Source organism: Carica papaya, chromosome 5 (genome assembly GCF_054855325.1).
Source record: "Carica papaya isolate Zhongbai chromosome 5, ASM5485532v1, whole genome shotgun sequence".
Classification (NCBI taxonomy): domain Eukaryota; kingdom Viridiplantae; phylum Streptophyta; class Magnoliopsida; order Brassicales; family Caricaceae; genus Carica; species Carica papaya.
The window spans coordinates 42,981,048-43,003,772 of record NC_142313.1 but is presented as its reverse complement, the minus strand read 5'-3'; the positions used below and the strand labels follow the sequence as shown (position 1 = coordinate 43,003,772).

At 34.5% G+C, this 22,725-nt stretch overlaps 1 protein-coding gene across 2 annotated transcripts; it reads left to right on the top strand.

The window, feature by feature from the left end:
- Positions 1–218: 218 nt before the first annotated feature.
- On the top strand, positions 219–22,621 carry LOC110816955 (zinc ion binding protein). 2 transcript variants are annotated; one of them, XM_088221178.1, is made up of 25 exons: positions 219–351; positions 580–900; positions 1,682–1,872; positions 2,133–2,345; positions 2,441–2,580; positions 3,479–3,574; positions 6,669–6,736; positions 6,911–7,012; positions 7,232–7,376; positions 7,701–7,844; positions 7,947–8,066; positions 8,261–8,317; positions 9,200–9,259; positions 10,106–10,213; positions 12,852–12,994; positions 13,289–13,367; positions 16,102–16,164; positions 16,313–16,443; positions 17,405–17,510; positions 18,560–18,748; positions 19,098–19,325; positions 19,904–20,059; positions 20,506–20,667; positions 21,654–21,770; positions 22,125–22,621. In XM_088221178.1, the coding sequence occupies exons 3-25, from the start codon at positions 1,710–1,712 to the stop codon at positions 22,296–22,298; spliced, it is 2,964 nt and encodes a 987-aa protein (XP_088077304.1). In that variant the 5' UTR covers positions 219–351; positions 580–900; positions 1,682–1,709; the 3' UTR covers positions 22,299–22,621. The 2 variants fall into 2 exon arrangements, with proteins under 2 accessions (XP_088077304.1, XP_088077305.1); XM_088221179.1 differs by lacking the exons at positions 219–351; positions 580–900 and having other exon boundaries at positions 1,733–1,872; positions 2,126–2,345.
- Positions 22,622–22,725: the final 104 nt, after the last annotated feature.

Here is a 22,725-nt window from a genome sequence, read left to right as displayed (position 1 = left end):
ATTATAAATCCGGTTAATGGTTTCCTTAATTAACACGCTGCGGGTCCTGAAGAGCGCATTGAGTTGAGTTGACTCAAGTAATTTGGGCCATCTAATTTGGGCCTTGTCCGGTCCAGTATAGGCAAAACGGTGCGTTTTATAAGAGATGTGGGCAACAAAAATTGCCACTGGTAAAAACGACAAAACGATTCGTTTGATAAGAGGGGGCCCCAGCAACAAAAACAACCACGTAACAGAGAAAAACGATGTCGTTTAATAGAACTGAATATATCGGAAAAAACCTCTGTTAAATTTCTGGTTCAATTGACGCCACTTCCTGCTGCAACTTTTTTCCGGTCAATCTCCGACGAGGTAAATACATATTAATGTTGATATTATGAATCTCGTGTGAATACATTGGTTGAATTCTCGGAAAAGGTTATGTTGATTGGAAATTTATTCAAAAAATTTGTTGTCAGATTCTTTCTTTTAATTTCCTTTTGGTTTATGCAAAGAAAATGAAATCAAATGCATCTTTATCTGACTCAATTTTCTCCTTTAGCACCAAATTTTATGTTTAAATCATTTTTTTCTCCCCAGTTTTCTGTAATTTAAGCTAAACAACAGCGGATGAGGCCGACGAGTACGTGAGCGGGAAGGAAGAAATTCATCTTACTTTTAGTTTTCAAAAGCGGGCGCTTAGGGCGTGAAAACCTATAATCTTCGCCCATCAAATTAGGTCGGCCACTGACCTATCGGACGCTTTTCAGACAGAAGTCGTCATTTTTATGTTTAGCGGTCGTTTTGCAAGGTACCGAAGTCATTTGATCGGGGAGAAAGCACACACGATTCACAGTTGATCTCCACAAGTGGAGTTATACTGTGCACAAAAGCTCGAAGCTATATTATCTGTGATTAAAGGTATGGTATTTTCATTTTGTAATTTCTTATATCATTGCCGAAATTGCCTCCTCCGAATCCTGCACTTACTATGATATGACTACAGTTTAGTTCTTATTTCAGTGTTCTACTTTTATGACTTTTGAAACTATGTTAAATTCAGTCGGCTGTTTATTACGAATTGAAGGTTGTGCTGAATTTATATGCTGATATAAGGTTTAATGATTTGAGAATAACATAAAGCTACTACCACTTACTTTTAGCTTGGGTTTTTGTTGTTGAATTTTGTTGATAAGATTTTTTTGATAGATGCTGTGGAATTGACCTGGGAACACCGAGTTCAATGTTTAGTAGCTGCTGCTATTTAAAGGCCATGTCAGGGTGTTGTGTTAAATATAGTTAATTGAATATCTAATATATAGTAATGCCTTATGTAGCTTTTCCAGCATTTTGGTAATTGTTTGATGCAAAGATTAGGTTTTATTTTTGGGTTTCTTCTGATATCTTATCTGAGCCCTTGACTTTTATTGGTGTGTTCTATGTCCAATATACAGACTTCATTTATGCATTGTTTAGAACTCTTTCATTCTTCAGAAAGTAAAGTAAAAGCCAATTTGGTAATGGCTCATTATATCTTGACTGCTGGATCTTATTGTGTTATTCTAGGTTTGCCTTTTTGTGGTTTGGATGCCTGTGCTAGGGGCCTATGATGAAATTGCATTTAGAATTTAGAATGCAGTTACTGCATGCATTTGTAGCTATATGCTAATTTCCATGTGTTTTTCTAAAAATTACTTGGTAGGATTTGAGGTTTTTTCAGCTTAAAAAGGATGGATCAAGGGGGGCCAGTATTTACAGTAGATCTTCTTGAGAGATATGCAGCAAAAGGGCGTGGTATAATTACTTGTATGGCAGCTGGGAATGATGTAATTGTATTGGGAACTAGTAAGGGATGGGTTATCAGACACGACTTTGGGGTTGGAGATTCCTCAGGTATGTGTTTATATATCTATTGTTTAATTTAAGCTTCTCTTTTTAACTGAATTTTCTTTTATGTTCTTTATTATCCCATATGTGTTGAGTAAGACCTCAATTGGCAGAACGTGGCTAGCTCAAATTTTCATGAGCTCAAGCATACTCTTCAAATCCAAGCTGACTTTGAATAGGCTACTTATAGGTTCAGTTCTGTTGCAGACTCTTTTACATCCTCACCTTGTGTTTTTCCTTTTTTTTTTGGCCATTTGAGTATATAGATATTGATCTATCTGCTGGTAGAACCGGGGAACAATCAGTCAACAAGGTTTTTGTTGATCCTGGAGGTAGCCATTGCGTTGCAACGGTAGTTGGAGGTAGTGGACCTGACACTTATTACATTCATGCTAAGTGGAGCAAACCTCGTGTATTAAGCAGGCTGAAAGGTCTTGTTGTGAATGCTGTTGCTTGGAATAGGCAACACATAACAGAAGGTGATCTAACACGTGTTTCCTTGTTTTTTCTTATGAATAAAGGTTGAGGTTGTAAATGTTCACTTTGTTTTTCTATTTCATGCAATTTCTTCAAGGTTCCACAAAGGAAGTCATTCTTGGCACAGACAATGGCCAACTTTTTGAGATTGCTGTGGATGAGAAGGACAAGAGAGAGAAGTACATGAAATTTTTGTTTGAATTAACAGAACTTCCCGAAGCTTTCATGGGTTTGCAGGTATTTTTTAATTTATCTTTATTTTGTTTTGCAGTGGGCACGGAATTACCAATTTCTATATCTCCTTTGGAGCTTTATATCAATATAGATTCTTTATTTCTATATCTCCAACAGTAAGAAGTGACTAAATGGTCTTCTATGGATGCTGAAGATGCTGACATGACATGCTTAATCATGATGCTTTAAAATGTAAATTATGGTTTGTTAATATCCCAGTGTCTAATCATTCTGATTTGACAAAATTAATAAAGATAGAGTCAATATGTGCATAAAATCCCTTTAGTGACAATATTGGAAAGTGGCACCAACATTTTTCTCTTAGATGAATTACATTGGAGCCCTTGAGCTTTGAGTATAATTGCAATTAAGTCTATTATTTTTGAGAAGTTATAATTTAGTTCGTATATTATAAACTTATATCTCAACTCAATCTACCCTCTTAGAAGATGTTAACTATAGTTAAACTATGTGTCTTATAACTACCGCATAATTGTGAAATAATTAGAACGAATAACATAACTAATGATTCAGTTTGAAAGAACACAAAAAAGAAAGAGTTAGGTTTGCAGATCCGATGGTAAGAGAGAAGCATTGGTGAGAAAGTAAGGAGAATAGAGAATGTGGATGACATTATGGAAAGGTAACTAGAAAAGGTATCTAGGTCTTTTTGAATTTTCTATAACGGTGAGCTGGAAGAAGGAATTTGTTATTATTTTCTTAAAATAGTGGACTCAGTCATAATTATACCCAAAATTTAAGACCTTTGATATACTTTATGCCTTTTGTTTTCTTAGGAACTGGAAATATAACTTTTCATCTGATTGAATTTATCTATTAGCAAACCATGACTATGGTATATTTAATGTCATGATATCAATTCTTTTTTTTTTTTCAATAGATGGAAACAGCTAACATTAGTGGTGGAATGAGATACTATCTGATGGCCGTTACGCCCACACGACTTTATTCTTTTACTGGAATTGGTTCACTAGATGTAAGTGAAGTGCTCTTTATTTTTTTCCTTCTCCTGTTCTCAGAGTTGGATGACTTTCCTAAAAATGATCTTGTCAAGTTTGTATATCATGCCAGAATTTTATGATCAATGGAAAACATTTTCTGAAGTTGATAACATATTGAATGGTCGGCCATAATTCTGTTTGCTTATATGTTTTTGTAAATTATGCCTCATGATGCTTTGAGAAGGCTGTCATGGGAATAGATTTTGGAGGTCTTTGCCTACTCTGGAAGCCTCTAACTTTATGGGTCTCTATAAGTGACAACCACCTAAAAGCTGCAATATCCTTCATTCTTTTTTGTCTTTGTAAACCATTGATTTCCATTTCCTATTATCGGTATTATCATTTTTTCATGATCAAACATTGTGCATGTTTGTTTTTTTTTGAGATAAAAGAGTAGGAAAATATATTAGAGTAGGCACTAAGGGGGTTTCACCCATGTACAAAAGATTTACAAATCTAAGAGTGTATCTACAATAAAACCAATATCATCAAGATTACAAAGGTGATGTCCTAATAAGGTGGACCCGAAAAAGTGAAACCATTTGTCCTTGATGTTCCCAAAATTATACTCTTTGCCGTCAAAAGCACGGTTGTTTCTTTCTTTCCAAAGAATCCAAAAAATTGTAAGAGGGATAAGTCGATAATTCTTGTTTCGTTTGCATAAAAATTCCCAAGCATTTAGTTCTCTTTGTATTGAGCCTGCTGTACTCCAGCAAATGCCAAGTAACCCCAGAACCATGGACCAAAGTTGATGGGAGAAAGGACAATGTAGTAGGAGGTGATTACAGGACTCGGCATCAACTTTACACAGAAAACATCTGTTAACCAGAATAATACCTTTTTTCATGAGGTTATCAAGAGTGAGAATCCTTTCTTTGGCAGCTTCCCATGTGAAAAAAGAGACCCAAGGAGGGGCAGTGCTGTTCCAGATCAATTTTATAGGGAAATCCGGACATCTAATTCTGTTGTATGGGGTCAGATAATGGTAGAAGGATTTTACCGAGAATATACCATTATTGTCAATTGTCCAGTGAAGTTTGTCATTGTTATCAGTGAGCTTAATTGCAGATAAGAGAGTTAATAAGCTTTCATATTCAACACTTTCCCAATCCTTCAAATTCCTAGAGACCGTGATACTCCAGCCACCACTATTAACACTGTCAAAAGCATTCTCAACCAACATGTTCTTATCTTTAGCAATTGCAAAAATGAGAGGGAATTGATGTTGAAGCTTGGAAGAACCACACCATTTGTCTGTCTAGAATTTAGATTTATTACCTCTGTCAACAGCCTAAGATGAGCAATCCAGTACCAAGTTGTTGATGCAAGAGATGCCTCTCCATAAGCTTTTCCCATAAGTGCTATAGCCCCCTCTACAGTGTGGATAATTTCCACTGATGTTCCATTTGCAGTCAACAATTTTTTTCCACAAGTTGTCACCTTCATTCCAGAATCTGCAACTCCATTTGCCATGTAGGGCTTTATTTATATTGGTTAGCAATCTAAGGCTGAGTCCCCCTTGATTTTTGGGCAGTTTTACATCCTTACAAGATGGAATTTCCTTCTATTTTCCTCGCTGCCCCTCAGAAAATTGTGTTGAATTTTTTCTAATCTGTTAGCAACATTGGCCGGAATAGTGAGGACAGAGAGGTAGTATGTTGGGAGGTTGACAAGTGTACTTTTTATGAGGGTAAGTCTCCCACCTTTGGAGAGGAAATTTCTCTTCCAAATTGTAAGTCTTTTTTTGAAAATATTGATGACCGGCTTCCACGAAGCACTGTTTTTATAGTTGGCACCAAGTGGGACTCCAAGATATTTAATAGGGAGCTGTGACACTTTGCAATTTAATACCCGGGCTAATGACTCTGTATCGTAGTTAGGACCAAAACCAACCAACTTAGATTTTGCCAAATTGATGCGCAGACCGGACTCCGCTTGGAAACAGAGAAGAATACACCTTAAATGAAGAAGAGTACTGATGTCAGGTTGGCAGAAAAGTAAAGTATCATCGGCAAAGAATAGGTGCGAGATCTCCATTTTTTCCGCATGCCCGATAGTGATACCTTTGATAAGATTGAGTGTTCTGGCCTGCAATAGTAATTTATTCAAAGCTTCCATTGTTAAAATAAAGAGCAAAGGGGAGAGAGGGTCACCAGTCTTAAACCTTTGGAGGCAGTGAAAAATGATGAAGGGCCACCGTTGATCATAACAGCAAAACTAATAGAGGAAATACAGGTTCTTATCCATCTCCTCCATTTGATTCCATATCCAGTTTTTTCAAGCATGTAGTCAATGAATTCCCAGCTGACATTATCAAAGACTTTCTGCATATCCAGTTTGCATATAAGTCATTGCAGGACAGATCATCAACCACTTCGTTTGCAATCATAATTGCATCAGTGATTTGCCTTCCATCGATGAAAGTGTGCTGACTTTTACCGATAATGGATTTGACTGATTTGGATAACCTTTTGGCCAATACATTTGATAACAGTTTGTAAACAGAACCGATTAAACTGATTGGCCTGAAATCAGTGATACAGTTGGCACCCTCTTTCTTGGCAATCAAAACAATGAAAGTAGAATTTATTGGTTTCACAAAAGAGCCATGCCTGAAATCGGTGATTGTGCATGTTCGTTTTTGCTTCATGATATTTGATTTTTTGGGCACAAATACTTGTTCATTTTATCTTTTCCTTATTTTCAATTGAAAAGTTTATCTTAGGAAGTGTATGCTCTAGGCTTCCTTTTCTTTCATGATATTTCATCTGCTATGCATCTTGTTTCGGGATAGGTGTGCCCCTTTTATCAGCTATATGCTTGTTGCATGCATATGGAATGCTAAGGCAATCATTTTTCTTTTTCTTTTTCTACTTGTTCATGGTAGCCAGTTTCTTATGATATTTTATGACAAATATTTTGCCATTTACGCATGCATGTTCCTCAATTTATTATCATATGATGAGATTAAGTGCCCATTGATTTGGAATATGTTGCGATCTGATTATTTCTCTTGCTTGAGAATTTATGCCTTATTTTAAATTGTATGACGAATATTGGTATTTGCAGTCTGTTTTTGCAAGTTATAAAGAGCGTGCAGTGCACTTTATGGAGCTTCCTGGGGAGATACCAAACAGGCAAGTGCTTTTGTCCGTGCTAATATTAACTTAGAAATATCAAATGAATGCAGAATGGAAAATTGGCTGAAATTATTTTATTGTTCCTGAGATGTAAGACATGGTCTGTGCTATACAATGGCTGGAGAATGATGATTTCTTGACTTTCCTTTGACCATTATGTCTTTTTTCCAGTGAACTACATTTCTTTATCAAGCAAAGAAGAGCTACCCATTTTGCATGGCTTTCAGGGGCAGGAATCTACCACGGTGGCCTTAATTTTGGGGCTCAACATAGGTGAAAATGCGTTCTTTATCTCTTCTTCCTACGTGTCAAATAAATGTTAAGACTACCGTCTATCTTTATGCACTGTCTTCTCATTTTTTGTTACCTTGAGCAGTGTTAGTTTTGCAGTTATCGTTAAATTTCTTCAGCATGCGTGGTATCCTAGTTCTTAGTTTTGTGCCAATTAATATTGGTATAAAATCTCATGAAAATTGATGGAATTTTGCATAGTTTCCCAAATGGTGATGAGAATTTTGTGGAGAACAAGGCTCTGTTGAACTACTCAAAACTGTGTGAAGGTGCTGAAGTGGTCAAACCTAGTTCCATGGCGGTGTCTGAATTTCATTTCTTGCTTCTTATTGGCAATAAGGTTAAGGTGTGTTGAATTAATTGTACAATTTATATTTTTGGTCATCTTTTAACTGCAGTTATGTCTTTTTTTCTTTCCACTCTTCATTATGGCTATACTACAATGCCAATAGTTTTTAAATTTTGTTTCAGTTTCTTTTATTCAGCATCAGGTGCTTCTGATGTCATCTGACATTTTAGTTTTTGTGTTATTAACAGAATGGAGGTGGAGATTAATGGTTTTTATTATTTTTATTTATTGGTTGCATCAAAATTTACATTGAGCTATCTAATAATGAAACTATGTTGTAGCTTTAAGCTGTTACTGCCTCTTGTTTTAAACGTTATGCAGGTTGTAAATAGGATCAGTGAGCAAATCATTGAAGAACTGCAGTTTGATCTAATGCCAGAATCAGTTTCACGAGGTATAATTGGATTATGTAGTGATGCTACTGCAGGACTCTTCTACGCATATGATCAGAACTCTATCTTTCAGGTTTGCATCTTATAATCAGTTGACCTTCTTTTTTTGTCATATTGTGTGAGACATTAAATCTTTTTGTTTCTCTCTGCTGTTGGATTTGTTGACATTTTATAGGTTTCTGTCAATGATGAAGGCCGAGATATGTGGAAGGTGTATCTGCAAATGAAAGATTACACTGCAGCTTTGGCAAGTTGTCATGATCCACTCCAAAGAGACCAAGTATATTTAGTTCAGGTCACATCTCGACACTATCTGAAGTGTAATAAAGGGTAGATAGTCTATAATCTATTTGTGGCTAAAAATATGGCTTTCTGATCAGCTGTTCACTGTAGCTTATAGTCACAGTGATAGAAACTACTGCCTTTTATTTGTGCAAGGTCCCTTTCATTGCCCACATTGTGTATAATATGGGCTAATCTGTGTTGTAGGCTGAAGCTGCATTTGCCACCAAGGACTTTCTTCGAGCAGCATCATTCTATGCAAAAGTAAATTCTTTTATTCTTTGATATTATAAGATTAATATCTCTTTTTTTTTGACAAAAAAAACTGTTGATTTATATATTACTGTCTCCCTTACAAAGATATTGATGAAATCACCAAAAGACATCTTGCTTTTGTTACATTATGTGCTGGTAATTAAATCTTGAGAAACATCAATGCATGATCGTCCAGATAGAATGAGACATAGGAGTTGAAATCAAGTCATGTGTGCCTCAGAAATCAGCCATTAAACTCGAGTTCTGGAAAAATCTGCATGACCTCAGGTTTGGGCTCTTTGGGTGCCGTAACATGATGTAAAAGTATTTATGTCCTGTTTAGATTTTATATTTGACACTTGATACAAACGAAAACAATTACTGATCGTTAAAAACAGAAGCCATGACACTAGCCCCTACTGTAATTTTTCTGTGATATTCTTCTTAGTTTTTCTGTTTTTGGGTTCTCAGGTGCCACTAATTAGGTTGCTATCATGTATTGGTTAAACAGGCAATTGGTTCTAGGTGCTTCCCGAGATAGTGTTTCCATTATTTTATGCAACAGTCTGATCTTCAGTTCATAATATAAAATAAAGCTTCTACACTCTTATCCCAAAAAGCTTATGAAAAAACTTCAATTATATATGATCAGTACTTTCTATTTATTTGATCAATATCTTCGGAAAAATTTATTTTTCAAAAGTTCCCTATTTAACTTACATGATATTGGTTTTGTTCTCTAATTATAAGTTATCGGTACTTCCTATTTATTTGATCAAATATCTTTTGAAAAACTTCTTTTTGAAATTTCCCATTTAACTTAACATGATATTGGTTTTGTTCTTTCCATCTAGAATGCATCCAATAATTGATAAAGGAATCCTTTTGCAGATCAGTTTCATACTATCTTTCGAGGAGGTAACACTGAAGTTTATCAGCATAGGTGAACAGGTATTGCCTTATAAAATTTGTTCCTGCTTCATAATGATGTACTTCAAATACCATTCATTTACCTGCTATATACCTTCAATCATGAGACAGATCGGATGCATGTGCTGGCTCTAGTGTTTGAGGAGAAGACGTCCTACTATCAGTTTAAATTTGTGGGTCTCATATGTTGATTAACGAACTTAACTGTGCTTCAACATTCTTCATATGCATTTATAATGAATATACAGAGTTCCATGTAGAAACTGTTAAAGTAGGAATATTCACTAAGCCTCTGACCTTTCTAGAAGACTAAACTGAAATGTTATTGTGATATTCCACTTGATATTATGTTGAAGGAATAGTACCTGTTAAAATTGTTAGAGAATAGGAATATTTACTAATCCCTACTACCTAATGTTTTGATACTAGGCTAGAAGACTGAACTGAGATGTTATTATGATATTTCACTTGATATTATATTGAAGGAATAGTACACAATATTTGTGGAGATATATATTAACAAGAAAAGGAACCTTAAAAGGAAACTGAACTATAGGAAAACATTGCATGGGAAATGCACTATTGTTTTCTAGTAGACTATATAGTAATATTTTTTTTTATTTAAAAAAAAAATTCATATCCTCTAGCAAGATGTTTGAAAGATCTAAAATTTCAATGCATAACTAGGCTTGACGGGAGTTTCAAGTAGATCTATAAACGATTTTGTCAATAGAATTTATAAATTTTGTCTAAGCCCATCAGAATTTGTGCGGACTGGTTCTCATGGATGTGAATTCCAATCAGTCTTGCTTCAATGTAGGAGTTGGACATGTGCATTCACAGATTCATATGTTTCCTTGTTTGCAGGATGCTCTAAGAACATTTTTATTGCGGAAGCTTGATAATCTTGCAAAAGAAGACAAATGCCAAATAACAATGATATCCACATGGGCAACTGAATTGTACCTGGACAAGGTTTGCTCTTCCTATGCCTCACTGTTGGATGAGAACCTGCCTACATATTTTCTTTCTATCATGCCTCCTGTACAATGTGGCTTTGTCAATCAAATAGCATGTGGTTACTGTTTAACACAAGTCAGACAGGAAGATGCTTAGATATACAGTCCATTTGGATTGACTTTTTCCTGTGTCAATCTAACTTAAAGCTGGTTTTGCACTAAGAAAACATCTATAGTGTTTGGGTCATCCGTGAAATCACCATAAAGCTAAAGCTATGCCTCGAATTTTTAAGTTAAAAAGGTCAAAAGATTAGTGTTTCTCTTCTTTTATGCTTTAAACTAGTATGGGTCAAGGCTATTTTAACCTTTTTGTTTTTCACAAAGCACCCTTAACGTCTTAGGATGTTTTCGTTAGTGTTCTTTTGACAAGTCATTTTGCCAACTTTTTAAAGCTAAATAAGTTCAAGGAACCAAACAGTTATTAAGATTAAAGCTCCATAAACTCAGTTTGGATACTAAATCCAGAATCTCTCACAAGAATTCCTGGAAAGCTATCTCTCAACTTTATGACTCTTTTCTCCCAAGGTGGGGAATGGTTCTGTATTTTGTTCTTGGAGGACCCATGTCCTGGTCATATCCCTTTTGGTTACTCGGTTTCTATGCCTTTATAACATTTCACTTTGCCATAATTACCCTATCTCTGTTTTTGGTGATACATAATCAAGCTCATATTTCTTGGAATTTTTTTTTTTTACATAGATATCTTGATTATCGTGAAGTGGATGGTATGCTTTTGTTGCTTCATCTTCTTGAGACTGTTGTTTCTTCCTTGAGTCTTGACAATTGATCTTTGGATCTGTTGAGCTACCATACTTGCAGAACTTTCTTTCTTCAACCCAAAATCTTTCTATCCGGATTATTTTTTAAAACTTTCTTAGGCTTTCCCTCCTAAAATCTAAGTTTTTTGGACATTGGTTCTTAATGGACTCAATACTAACAATCAGCTCAAGTTAACAGACTGAGTCATGCTTTTTTATATCTTAGGATATGTTGAGCTACTACATTTGCAAAACTTTCTCTGTCTGACCCACAATCTTTCTATTGAACTTTCTTTGGATGGTTTATGCTCCTAAATTAATTTGTTTTGGACATTGGTTCTTAATAGATTCAATACTAACAATCAGTTTCAAGTTAACAGGCTGGGTCGCACTTTTTTCTTTAGTGTGATGTGCTTACATGCTGTTGAGTCACATGGCCTTCTCTGTTTTACATTATGATGTGGCTTGGAGGCTCTAAACCTGGTTATTTGAGACCTTTGGTGTTCGTTGGGGTTTTTCTCAGAAACTTGAATTCTTTTTATTTCTTATCTTTGTAGCACAGGCAAAGCAAAAGATGGACTGTTATTTTGGAGGGAGATGCTATTTTGCTGGCATGTGGGTGTTGAGGATAGAGAGAATGCCGTGATTTTAAGGACCATAGTTCTCATTCTTTGTTTTTTAGAAATAAGATATCGTTTCTGGCTCACTTTGGGTTAGTGCAAGTAGGGTTTATCTGTTTTGCATAAGGGTGATAAAACGTGTGATGCTTGTGTCTAAAAGGATCATGTCAATGCATAGTACAATGATTACTTTCCTTAACCTGTACACTACTTGTTCAGAGAATGAATCATGATCTCTGAACCCATAGACAATGTGTTTACAAATGGGTTGACCTGTTTAGACTCATTTAACTTGTTTATCATGAAATATTAAAGGATTTAACTAATCCGAAACTTGAATGAATTTATCTAACATGTATATTCAATTTCGGTATTCGTAGTATATATCATATATATCTTGTACACACACACACAGAGGTGCATATATGATTATGTATATGTGTTCATATATGCATGTATCTAATAGGTCAAATATATTAATGGGATTAACCAACTTGACCAATCAAAGGATTTTAAACGGGTTAAGCAGGTTAAATCTGTTTAGACTTAATTCTTAACAAGTCTAGATAGATTTAACTCGTTAAAGACCCAACTCCTTTTAGACTAAGCCTAAACCTGTTTAACTCTCTGTCTAAACTTGTCATATAAATAAGTAATATTAAACTGTACCAGCCTAATTTTATGTAGAAACTATCCAGCTAGTCTTAATTGAATGAACTTGTTGTTTGCAGCCTTTTGTTCTTATTGTTTTTCTTTTTTGTTCAAAGGATGCCTAGTCCTCCCTTGTTGTAATCTTTTTTTCTTTTTCTGCTTATTCTTCCTTTTCCATTAAAAAGTGCTTCATGACCTAGAGCTCAATGGAGCTTAGAACTCCATAAACTTAACGCTCTAAAAAATAAGCCAATCTGAATTTGGTTGTGCTATCTCTCATCCTTCTCATATTTTTGGAAATTGATGCTTGAGAAAAGTCATATTTACTACTAATATTTGCCCATACTATTTTGCATTGAGCTGGTGAAATTTTGATGTAAACCCATGAAAGCAGTTCTTTGTCTATTTTCTTAGATAGTTTGGAACCATTGTGATTTCTGTTCATTTTTCGTGATTTATAATCTCTGAAACTGAGTAATTTACTTGATTAGAAAAAGTTCTAATGCAATGACTAATAAGATACATTTATAACTTGATTGATAATTTTCTTAATCCAATTTTTTAGATCAACCGGCTACTTTTGGAGGATGATGCTGCATTAGAGAATTGTAGTTCAGAGTATCACTTGATTATTAAAGAGTTCCGCGCATTCTTAAGTGATTGCAAGGATGTATTGGATGAGGCAACTTCGATGAGACTTTTAGAAAGGTAATCATCATATAATTTCTTAGAAATGCCTGCTATAGTTGTTTGTCTCTTGACCTCTAAACATCAACTTTCATGACTTTGGATATTGAAAACGAATGTGTAAGTCTTATTTTGCTGCAGTCTTCAGTTGTCTTTCTTATTATGCATCACCATGCTTATATAGAGGACCCACACTCATTTTTTAAGTATATGTTTTTGATGGAAAAGTATCATTTCTTCAATATTTCTATCTTGATTTTCTTTTACTGTTGAAACTATACTGGGACAAGCTTTTATTTGTTTCATATTGCTCAGTTATGGTAGAGTTGAAGAAGTGGTATATTTTGCTAGCCTCAAGGAGCAGTATGAAATTGTCATTCACCATTACATTCAGGTACTTTTCATGCCTACTCTTTCCTCTAAAATCAATGATTGCAAGCTCATAATATGATTTTCTTGAAATTTTTTCTTTGTTTTTGTAATCCATTTCATAAATCTTCTCCTTTTATTTCTTCAGGATATGAGGTCCTCGTAGAGAATTACCATTTTTTTCTGAAACTTCCATAGTCTTATAATTGTCACTAGCTCATCTAGTTTTCCCTTTTCCTAGTGGTGTTAAAATTTATTTATAGAACGTTGGACCTTATATTATTTTTGAAATAAAAGTGAGAAATGTTATTCACAAAAGTACCAAAGGAGTATCACCTGTATACAAAATAGTTACATATCTATCAAGTGGTTCATGACTAATCCTATGCCTTTCCAATTATGCACATTATGACTTAACAAGATAGACCCAAAAGTATGAAACTATTTATTTCTAATGTTTATAATATTAGTTTCAATGCCCTTAAAAGCCCTCGCATTTCTTTTCTTCTACACAATCCAAAAAATGATTAGTGGAATAAGGAAAATGTACTTTTTCTTTTTACAATACCCTGTCCAAGCCCAAAGTTCCCCACTTACATTCCCAGCCATGACCCAATCCAAACCAAGCAGCCCAAAAACCATAGCCCAAATGCTGTTAATTTCTAGACAGCCCAGTAATAAATGGTAACACGATTCCTCATCAGTTTACAAAAGTAGCATCTATTCACCATGGTGTTTCATTTTCTCTTTAACGCGTCAATGGTCAAAATGCTGTCTCTCGCCACCTCCCAAGTAAAAAAAGCCACTCTAGGTGGCGCTTTAGTTTTCCAAATTAGCTTGAAAGGTGCAATCATGTTCGGAATACCTTCTTTCTTGCATAAACTGTAAGAGAAAGACTTAACCGAGAAACCCCTGTTAATATCCAGTTTCCATAGTCTCTCATCATGTTTTTTAGTCAGCTTAATATTTGTCTAAACATAGTAGAAGGTTGCTGTACTCATCAATCTCCCAATCTTGCAGATTCCTCTTAACCTTAACACTCCAGGTTCTATCACCATCCACGGACCCGAACTCCTTCTCCACCTTAGCCTCCTTATCACTCGCAATTGCAAAATTCTAGGAAACCGATCTTTTAATTTGAAGTCACCCACCCACTCATCATGCCAGAAACTTATTTCTTCCCCATTCCCAACCTTCCACCCCACACAGTTCATAAACTCCTTGTTGCCATCCGTCATTCTCCTCCAAAGACTCTTACCATGCGGTTTGAACCTCCCCCTCCTACCCGTCTCCTTCTCCCAATCCCGAAGGTTGGACCTTATATGATAGTTAAACTATTTGTTTAGGGCGGAACTTATGCAGTTTTCACTAATGGCTATCCTCGGTGCTTTTGGTTAAGTTAATTAGAGAAGTTATGATATATATATATATAGGGTACTTGGATTGGCTTATTTTGTGTCAAATGTGCTAAAGTACATCTTGACTATGAAAGAAGCCACTAACTGTTTATCAAGATATAAAAAGTGCTAAAATTTCTTCAGCTTTTAGCCGCCAAACAAGAAGCTCCTAGGATGAGCTTCTTTTTTGGAGAACTTTTAGTAGGTAGTTTTAAGCACCTTTGTATATCCCTACCCGAAATACTAAATTCCAACTCTAACCTAATAAATAAAGCTTTTTGGTATATCTGTTACTGGTAACCCACATTAAGAAAAAAAAAGAAAAAATTGGGAGTTGCATTTTTTTCTTAAATGGGGGGCTGCTGCTGCTGCAGCTCTGACATTGAATAAAAAAATTGGGGCATCCCCCTTAAACAGAGCTGTGGTCAGCTCCCAAAATGGAGATGCTCAGCGGCAATAACCTTTCTTTTTTTCTTTTTTGAATTTTTGTTAAATTTTTTAATTTTTTTTATTACTTAAAAAACAATATTTTAATGATATTTGATATTTTCATTGGGTGTTGTATTTGTGATTACTATAAGAGAAAAATGCTAACTCGCATTTAGTATAAGTCTAGTTGCAACAAACAAATTTTAAATAAAATTTGATAATATCTTAATAACAGACATAATTTTAAAATCTCAGTATATTAATTGAATTCTTAATAGTAAATATAATTAAATAGCTTAGTAATATATAATTGAAGTCTTAATCGTAAATACAAAATTTGATTAAATATCTTAATAATGAATTTATTAAAATATCGTATAAATATAATTGAGAAAATTAGAACTCTTAAATTGATAAAAATATGGAATTGTTTTTAAGTTTTTATAATATAAAATGCATAAGGTAATTTTTTAATTAAAAGAACAACTAATAGTTCTTTCTTTTTTTCACTACTAAAATTTCATCTTAAAAGCTTATAATTTAGTAAATACTTCATAGTTTTTTTAAATCTAAAAGCCAAAGAAATAAGTTAGTAATCCAAACATTTTACAAGCTTAAAGCAGTATGAGTTTAAAGTGCTTTAGGCCTAAAAGCTATATGAGCTTAAAGCATCAAAACTAATAAACTAATCCATACGGCCATATGTATATTATTTTTTCTGAAATGTAGAAATTATAACATTTGTTTGAGCTAATACTTAACTGTAGCAGATATCTACCAAATAGCCACAATCAAACTCAACCAGACAGAAGTCATCTGCTGATTTAGTTTGAAATAAAAAATAATGTTTTATTCATTGGTTGCAGCAAAATATTTTTAACTTTTGCATGTTAGTTTCTTGATGTAATCTTCAGATTTTATTTTTTCCTTTAGCAAGGGGAAGCAAAGAAAGCATTGGAAGTGCTTCAGAAACCTGCTGTTCCAGTTGATCTTCAGGTATAGATCAAGCATCTGGATGGAACATAACATTTTTTCCCCATCACTTTCAGCTTACTGGTTTCTCGTTCTTCTTTATCCTTGTTCTAAGAGGCCACAGCCTCTTGGTCTTAGTCTACTTCTCAGAAGATAATATTGTGCTTTGCAGTATAAGTTTGCTCCAGATCTCATCATGCTTGATGCATATGAAACTGTGGAATCATGGATGGCCATGAAACATCTTAACCCAAGGAAACTGATTCCTGCAATGATGCGTTATTCCAGTGAACCTCATGCAAAGTAATGTGAACAGATATTTGGTTCTTTTGAACATTGATGTTTCTTGCACACCATTAAGGCATGAACTCATATATTTTATTTGCTATAATATCCATGATAATGAAGTTCAAGTTAGTTGTTCAAGAGTTATCTGTTGAAGTGGTAGTAGCTTAAATAACTGCTGACTTTGACTCCAGTTACCTCAGCTGATGCTGTAACTTCTAAATCCTTTCTTTTTAGCATGATCCATGATTTATGGACTAGTAGTTATGAATTTTATTAGTTAAGTCATTATTTTTAATGTTGATTATGTAAATTAATGATTACTTGATGCCTAAATCTAGATTTCTAGTACTATGCCTATTGGTCTTGAGATTCAGGAATCATGTACCGTGCTTGGTTTATGACATGAAATGTTCATTGTTTTGGTATATTTGGTTCCAATGATGTATTTGTAGGGCAATGTTCATATCTTACTGATGCAGAATAAGAGAGGGAAGAAGAATAGTGAAAGGAGAGGAGGAGAAAATAGAAGTACTAAAGGTATAGAAAAGAGTAGGAGAAGTGGATAAGAATGAAGGAAAGGGAGGAAGGGTATAAAACTTCTGATTATCTGTGCTCATCAAATTGCTACTGGGTTGCAAGGAGGCACCAAATACACTTGCAACTGAACTACCATTTCAACCTAAACAGAATCTGATTAAATCAAAACCAAAATCCATTGTTGAAAGCTAAGTCTAGGTTCTAGGATATGGTAGTCAATTTGCAAGCAAATTATATTACAAATTAACCTATAGCATGACTGTAAAATCATTAGAATAAGAGAACTTAATTTTTCATGACTGTATCAATGTATACATTTTCAAGATCGATTCTTACTGATATTTGACTTATAATCAGAAGTTAATATGAACTTGGAAATTCCATTTCTGTATATTGACTATCTGTGGAAATGAGACTCTCTACTTATCATGACCTGCAGGAATGAAATCCATGAAGTAGTCAAATATTTGGAATTTTGTGTTCATCGTCTGCATAATGAGGATCCAGGGGTTCACAACTTGCTGCTCTCATTGTATGCCAAGCAGGTAAATTGCTTAAATTGGCATTAAAATTTGTGTCAAACATTCAACATTTGGAATGTCCAAAGTTTCTATTTCTTATAACCTGGCCAAAAGGAACTGATTGTCAATCATGATGATCTAGACTGACTAATGTTGCTACATGGACATCTTTTTGACACATTCTAGAAAGTTCCAATCTGATTTTCTAGAGATTGTTTATTAAAGTCTTAATTTGCTGCAGTTCTTTTAACGCTTGATTGAGGGTAAAGTTGTGTCTGATAGCCCAGAGAGACGGAGGCTGGTTTGGGGAAACACATTTACATATTTTGATATTTGTGCTGTGGGAGTGATGTAGGACAAAACGAGTCTATCTAAAATTCAAATGAACGTGAAGATAAACTAAAGAATTGAAAGACTATAAGGTTGCATTTGGTTACATTACCATACAATTTCTGGTCAATTCGTAGTTCTAATTTTCATGTTAGTCTAGTCATGCATAATCAGAATACAATTGAGTTTGAGTTACTACCACCCTCATCTTAATTTTCTTTTAATGTTTAAATGTCCACATTTAAAGAATTATGGGGATGGTGGTAATGCGAAAAATATGTCCTAATTATACATATGAAGAGTCATATAAACTTGGGATTAAGAACTGACCAAGAATTGAACAGGGATTGAACCAAACATAGTGTAATGAAAAATAACTAAACGGGATACTAAATGAGAAATAAACTTACAATATATAGTTCCTGAAATTATATATCTTTAGTAACATTAAAAAGATCATAATTGTATAAATGTCTCTTATGGGGATGAGGGTCTGTCCATCCTGCCTCAAGAAGTCATATGGACTCAATCCAAGTTTTGGTCCATTTTAGTTCGATACATATAAAAGTTGGATAGTTATTATCAGGTAATAGGATCTTTGGGACAAGAACCATCTGCCAATCTGCATATGTAGTCTCTTTCCTCCATTGTATTCTTTCCAACCTCTTTTTGCATGTACATTAAAATTTTGACCCTGGGAATTGTATTACATTCAATTGGTTTTTCTTTCTTACTATTACTAGGAAGATGAGAGTTCCCTTCTGCGCTTCCTGCAATGCAAATTTGGAAAAGGAATAGAAAATGGACCTGAATTTTTTTATGATCCCAAGTATGCCTTGCGCCTTTGCCTCAAGGAGAAGAGAATGCGTGCCTGTGTTCATATATATAGCATGATGTCCATGCATGAAGAAGCAGTTGCCCTTGCTCTACAGGTACTCCTTTCATGCGACAGAGGCTTTCATTATTTCTCTTGTTTTATTTGCATTTACTGAAACAGAGTTAACTATTTTCTGCATTTTCAAACTTATGGTCCTTTGAGGTGTTCAGATCATACATGTAGATGAAATTCATAGAGGAATATAATTATCTGATTTTGATGCAAGGTACTGAGGCTCTTTCTCTCGCTGAATGGAATAGTGGAGGACAGTTTCATTTTGGGTTGGCTCAATCAGATAACTAAAAAGAAACAGAATCTAGATCTCCTTAGATGAGATTTCTTTCCAATGTATTTTTAGAAGGATGGAACACTATTTTGACAATTTCTACTCTTTGGTTCACTAGGTTGACCCTGAGCTTGCTATGGCTGAAGCTGATAAAGTTGAAGATGACGAGGACCTGAGAAAGAAACTCTGGCTCATGGTTGCAAAACACGTTGTTGAACAGGAAAAAGGAGCTAAGAGGGAAAATATAAGGAGGGCAATAGCATTTCTCAAGGAAACTGATGGTCTTTTAAAAATTGAGGACATATTGCCTTTCTTTCCTGACTTTGCCCTAATTGATGACTTCAAAGTAAGATCGAAATTATCTGCACTTATCAATTCCGTTCATGGGGAATCATTCTGTTTTTACTGCTTTTGGTAATAGTTTGCTGTTATTCATAAAAAGATAGACGACTATAGGAAGTCTAGCAATGCATATAGCATCAAAGAGCTTGTTTGTGAGTTGGCTACTTAAGGTGTTGAATTTATTTTTTTTCTCTTTTTTTTTCTCCGAGTCTGATTTTTATCTAGTTTGCTCCCATAATCTTGCATGTCTTAGTGTTGTTCTGTTAAGTGTTAATGGGATTTTAGGCTTCTATTATGCTTTTCATACATTACTGCAGCTTCTTCAGGAATTTATTCAGTCTAGTTGTTACCCTTTGTGATCACGAACTTAATTGCTCATTTTATGGTTTTCTTGATAGTATTGACTCGATATTTGCTGCTAGGAAGCAATAAGTGAAGCAACAGAAAAGTGATTGTTTATCCATCTAGATAGGTCAATTGTAATAAAAGAGCTTCTAGACTATAAATACTACCTTTCTCGTCTGCTGCTGAATACTCTTTATCAGAAATTAAACGCTTTATTTTTGTTAAACATGCTTGTAGGAAGCAATTTGCTCATCCCTGGAGGACTACAACAAGCAGATTGAGCAATTGAAACAAGAGATGAATGATGCGACACATGGTGCAGATAACATCAGAAATGATATCAGTGCTCTTGCTCAAAGATATGCTGTTGTTGACCGTGATGAGGAGTGCGGGGTATTGCTAACCATGATAATTACTTCTTATCAATGAGATGAAAATTCTATACATAGACTAAAATGAAGATTTTTCAAATGTCTTTTTAAGCCAGATCTCATATGACATTTCCAGAGATTTACAATATCATGCTTTGTTTAGTTAAACTTTCATTTTGTTTCTAGATCTCAAGAAAATTTTAAGTTTCAATACTCTGCTTTTCTGGCTTTCATGATGGAACAAATTTTTTTTCTCCGCAAATTTGGTTTCATCTCAGACTGCTGGTCTTGGTTTCATACTTATTTTATTTGTTCAGAAAAATTAATCTGTTTCTATTTCCTGAAGAACAGGAACTCCAATTAAATTAATCTGGTCTTGCCCTTCTCTTGACTGCAAACCTGATGAACAATAAAGATTACCAGCCAAATTAGTATGTTGATGTTGATTATGACTTCTCTACATATCAGGTTTGCAAACGTAAAATTTTGACTGCGGCTGGGGAATATAGAATGACGCAAGGTTATACATCAGCGGGGCCGATGGCCCCCTTTTATGTATTTCCATGTGGGCATGCCTTCCACGCACAATGCTTGATTGCTCAAGTCACACGCTGTACTGATGAAATACAAGTAAGTTTCACGAATAGCTTTTTATTCTTTTTTTTTTTTTTTTCTTCTCATTTTCCTTTTTATTTGCTTTAGTAATCAGGCTCAAAGATTATTACTTGGTTGGTTTTGCATCAGCCTTGTTAAGGGATTTTATGACATTTGGAGAAAACTCCAACCAAAGAGTCAAAACTATTATCTTATAGTCTAAAGGGGCTTTTGTAAATAAAAAGGACAGAATTTTATGCTTTCAACAGCAATTCGACCAGAAGGCATACCCATTCTGGCAGCAGACTTTGTGAGTGTAGTGATTATGCTACAATTTAGTTCCTGAATTAGGAGTTGACGTTGCAATTTAGTCTTAAATTTTTTCCTTATAATTTAAGTTCTAAATTTATAAAATTATTTCAAAAAATGTGATTTTAAAAGAATCACAAAAATAGCAAAAGTTCTTAATGTATTACTGGATTAATACAAAAAGAGATTTAAAAAATATAATGTTTCTATTTAGAATTGAGAATTGGAAGGAAAAAAAAAAAATAGTTATTGCAGACATCTTCTTGCTTGATGTCTATCATTATCTTCCACATTTGCTTAAATAAACAAATCAATTATTCTTGTTAGGGTTAATCTTTAGTTGTATAACTTTTCAAACTCTATTAAAGGCAGAATATGAGGAAAACAGAAAAACGTTTTAACATTTTTTCTGTCAAAAATTTCATAGTGCATAGAAATATCATGAACTGAAAATGTTATAAATTGGAGAATTCAATTGTAACGAAAAAATTTCAGAATCCAAATATAACATGACAAATGGAAAAATGATAAGTAATAATTTATCCTATTTTGTTATATGCAATAGTAGGATGAAGTTTAAAGCATGCACGTTGGGTAAGCAAGCAAGCTGACGAATTTAGATTCTTCTTTGGTTATCCATTCCATGCAACTGGATTATTTTACTCATTTCTCAAAATTTCCCCTTCATCCGGGTTTCTGAATAAATATTGCAGGCGGAGTACATTCTCGGCTTGCAGAAGCAGCTAACATTACTTGGTAGTGAAGTGAGGAAGGATCAAAACGGCAGCTTAACTGAGGAATCCATAACTGGCATGACTCCTGCAAATAAGGTGGGAGTTTTATCCTTTTCTTTATCTAATTTGCATAGGAGATGTATGAACTCCTGACTATTATTGCTAACTTGGGAATCAGACACAAGGTGGAACTAGGAGTGTCTTGCTCTACGTTACATATAATATGTACAGTTTTGTTGCCTTTTTTTTTTTGTTTTTGCTGCTCTAACCTTAGAGAATTTCATTCATACACTGGCAAAATCATCACCCATATCCTGTTGCTTCTGTTATACTTCTGTAGTCTCTACACATCCACCAGCAAACGTCGATGCACCTTATGTTCTTATAATTGATGTAAAAAACTAGAAAAGTTTGGTGGGAATCGATACTCACGAGTCTGTTGATTTGCAGCTTCGGTCACAGCTGGATGACGCAATAGCCAGTGAATGCCCGTTTTGTGGTGACTTGATGATCCGGGAGATTTCATTGCCTTTCATTCTGCCTGAGGAAGCGGAACAGGTCTCTTCTTGGGAAATAACACCCCACAACCTAGCAAAGCAAAGAAGCTTTTCTCTTTCTGTATGAGGAACGTGCTTTTTGTATTTCTAGCTGCTGTTTGTGCTTTCTCCTGATTTACATATATATATATATATATGTATGTATGTATGTATGTACGTGGGTTAGTTTTATTTGTTCTGCCGTGGGTTTGGTTTTGTCTTTCTCTGGTGGTTCTCAGGATGCGAGTTTTTGTAGAGTGAGAGCTTCTTTTTCTGGAAGGGTAAATCAAATCTTTTATATGGCATTGTAACTTCGCTTTGTTGTAGTAGAATGGCCATGGTGATTTTATTTGTTCGAGTAGATTCTTTAACTCACTTTATATAAATATACATGTCAGAAAGAGTTTATTATCTCAGTATGATATATATATATATATATATTGGGTGTAATAATGTAAGCGTGAATTGAATAAGAAACAAATAATTTGTGTACAAATTAGTTTATAGGTTTGTAT